Source organism: Macrobrachium rosenbergii, chromosome 21 (assembly GCF_040412425.1).
Source record: "Macrobrachium rosenbergii isolate ZJJX-2024 chromosome 21, ASM4041242v1, whole genome shotgun sequence".
Lineage (NCBI taxonomy): Eukaryota > Metazoa > Arthropoda > Malacostraca > Decapoda > Palaemonidae > Macrobrachium > Macrobrachium rosenbergii.
The window spans coordinates 28,118,144-28,120,643 of NC_089761.1; the positions used below are offsets into that span (position 1 = coordinate 28,118,144).

Sequence of the window (2,500 nt, forward strand, 5' to 3'; positions counted from 1 at the left end):
TCACAAGGGCGTTTATTATCTTCGCGTATCTACAGGAGGAGGAGGAGGAGGAGAAGGAGGAGGAGGAGGAGAAGGAGGAGGAGGAGGAGGAGGAGGAGGAGTTGCCGTGGCTTATGGCGGACCTATGGCACATTCATCGAGGCAGATGGCGTAGAGGGAGAGAGGATTCGGCGTTGGAGAAATCACTTTTGGGTCCCATTTGTTATATTGCGTTTTACCGCCTCTTGGGCTGGACAGTAAAACAACAGGGTGTCATCTGTACTGAATTAAAAGCTACCCTTTGTCCTGTAATGCTACTATTATTATTATTATTATTAAATAATATTATTATTATTATTATTATTATTATTATTATTATTATTATTAAAATAGGATAGGGGGAAGGGGTTATTGTCCAGTATTATATCAGTTCGTTGTTATTTTCTTTTTTTTTTGTTTTTGAGCGGATTTGAAAGTGTGTGGGGGAGGGAGAGTGGTTCCTGAATCACAATTCGTCCCATAATCGTACTGAAAGGGAGATGGGGGAAGGGGCCACAAGGAGAGGGAAGGGGGAGGAGGAGGAGGAGGAGGTGAAGGAGGAGGAAGGCACCTTTTCTCCCCCCATAAAAAAAATATTAAGGCAAGGTTAAAAAAAGCTGGGGGAGGAGGAAGAGGAGGTGGAGGTGGAGGAGGAGGAGGAGGAGGAGGCTGAGTGGGGCAATTTTCTCCCTGTTCCCCAAAAAGAAAATTGAAACCAAAATAAAAAAAAAAAACTAGGATTAGGAGGAGGAGGAGGTTGAGTAAGGCACCCTGTCTACCCCACCCACGCCGCCGGCCCCCCGGCCCCCCGAAAAAATGAAAACGAAGTAAAAAAAAAAAAAGTGCACTCGGGGAACTTTGAGTTATTATTTCCAGTGGCAAAAGTTGGCGGGTTATTCATCTGGGAGCATAAGCTACATGGGTTTGACGGTGCAACTTTTAACATCGCCGGCCGGAAAAAAAATACAAAAAGATAAAAGAAAAAGTAGTACAGGAAGAGAGAGAGAGAGAGAGAGAGAGAGAGAGAGAGAGAGAGAGAGAGAGAGAGAGAGACAGGAAATCGGGAAATCATGTGGAAAAATGCCTTTTGGATAAAAGGTTAAATGACGATGCGGCTGGTCTGGGCTAGGAAACGACAATTGGGATTTGGCTTAATTGTGATTTTTCTTTATAGTTATGTTCCATGAAGGCAATGCAGTTCTGAGGACAAATTATTTTCGGTACATTGATATGTTAAGTAAAATTTAGCCTTTGAAATGTTGTCACCTATTATTATTATTATTATTATTATTATTATTATTATTATTATTATTATTATTATTATATAGATGGAGGAGGGATGGACAGAACCTGCAAGGTAGTTGGGAAATGGAAGATGAAAATTCAGTCCTCTATTATTATTATTATTATTATTATTATTATTATTATTATTATTATTATTATTATTATTACGTGTTGCTATTTTTCTTTACCTTTTAATATAGTTTGTATTACATTTACATTTTTTTTGCATTCTTTCTTTGTATAAGGTCATAGATTAAGGTAAAATTATTACTATTATTATTATTATTATTATTATTATTATTATTATTATTATTATTGTAGTTGTTGTTTGTAATATTAAAATGTTATTAATTTTTTGTTAATTTTTAAAGCAGTTTGTTCTCCGTTCATAGTTTTGCGTTCTTTATTATTATTATTATTATTATTATTATTATGGATAATAGACGCCTTCCGACTAAAACACCCCCAGTAGGCTTAGGAACCACCCTGGTTTGTCTAAACCTGGTCAGGATTTAACGCGATGACGTCACCTAAAAACATTGATGAGAAGATTCAGCTAACAGAAATCTGTTTCGGTTCTTCGTTCTGCCTCGAAACTTCCATTCTTGAGCAATAGCTGTCTTCTAATATTTTACGTTCTCGAAGCACAAGACATTTCTAAATAATAATAATAATAATAATAATAATAATAATAATAGAGCACTTTAGAGCTAGTATCATCTAATTAAAAAAAAAAAAAAATCTTATGATGTTTAAATCTCCGTCGTATCAGATTTTGTCCGGGGGTCTACCATACCAGACTGGATTTCCGTAGCCATTAAGACAATTCCCTTAAAACATTTTTTTTTTTCGATTTTGGGTGTCGCTTCAGGCCGTATAGATGAAATGGATTTCACTGACTTAAAAGAAGAGCTTTCCAATTGTTGCAAATTGTCATTCACGCTATTTTTTTTTTTTTTTGTGCTTTTTGGCTTTTTCTGTCTCACAAAAAAATGGTATTAATTAGGTATAGGAAAAATTCCAACTTTTCACATTTTGCTTTTTACAATTTGACTAAAAACCAATAAGTAACAATATTTGATTTTATTAACTTTCCTTTTTTAGAGTTTGTCTAAAGTGTTACGATAATAGTTAAAATTGGGATTTTTTTATTTAACTAATAATATGAATAACGATTAGCAGTGTCACATTTTACAAG

The 2,500-nt window shown here is 35.0% G+C and overlaps 1 protein-coding gene across 1 annotated transcript in view; it reads right to left on the minus strand.

Moving 5' to 3' along the window:
* The window catches only part of LOC136849421 (uncharacterized), a 12,432-nt gene that overhangs the window by 1,113 nt on the left and 8,819 nt on the right, over positions 1–2,500 (minus strand). Inside the window, exons 3-4 of the mRNA XM_067122772.1 lie at positions 509–708; positions 1–122 (exon numbers count right to left, since the gene is read on the minus strand). The exon at positions 1–122 is cut by the window's left edge and continues 12 nt beyond it. Of these exons, the coding sequence (XP_066978873.1) occupies positions 1–122; positions 509–708 (322 nt within the window). The remainder of the gene's footprint in view (positions 123–508; positions 709–2,500) is intronic.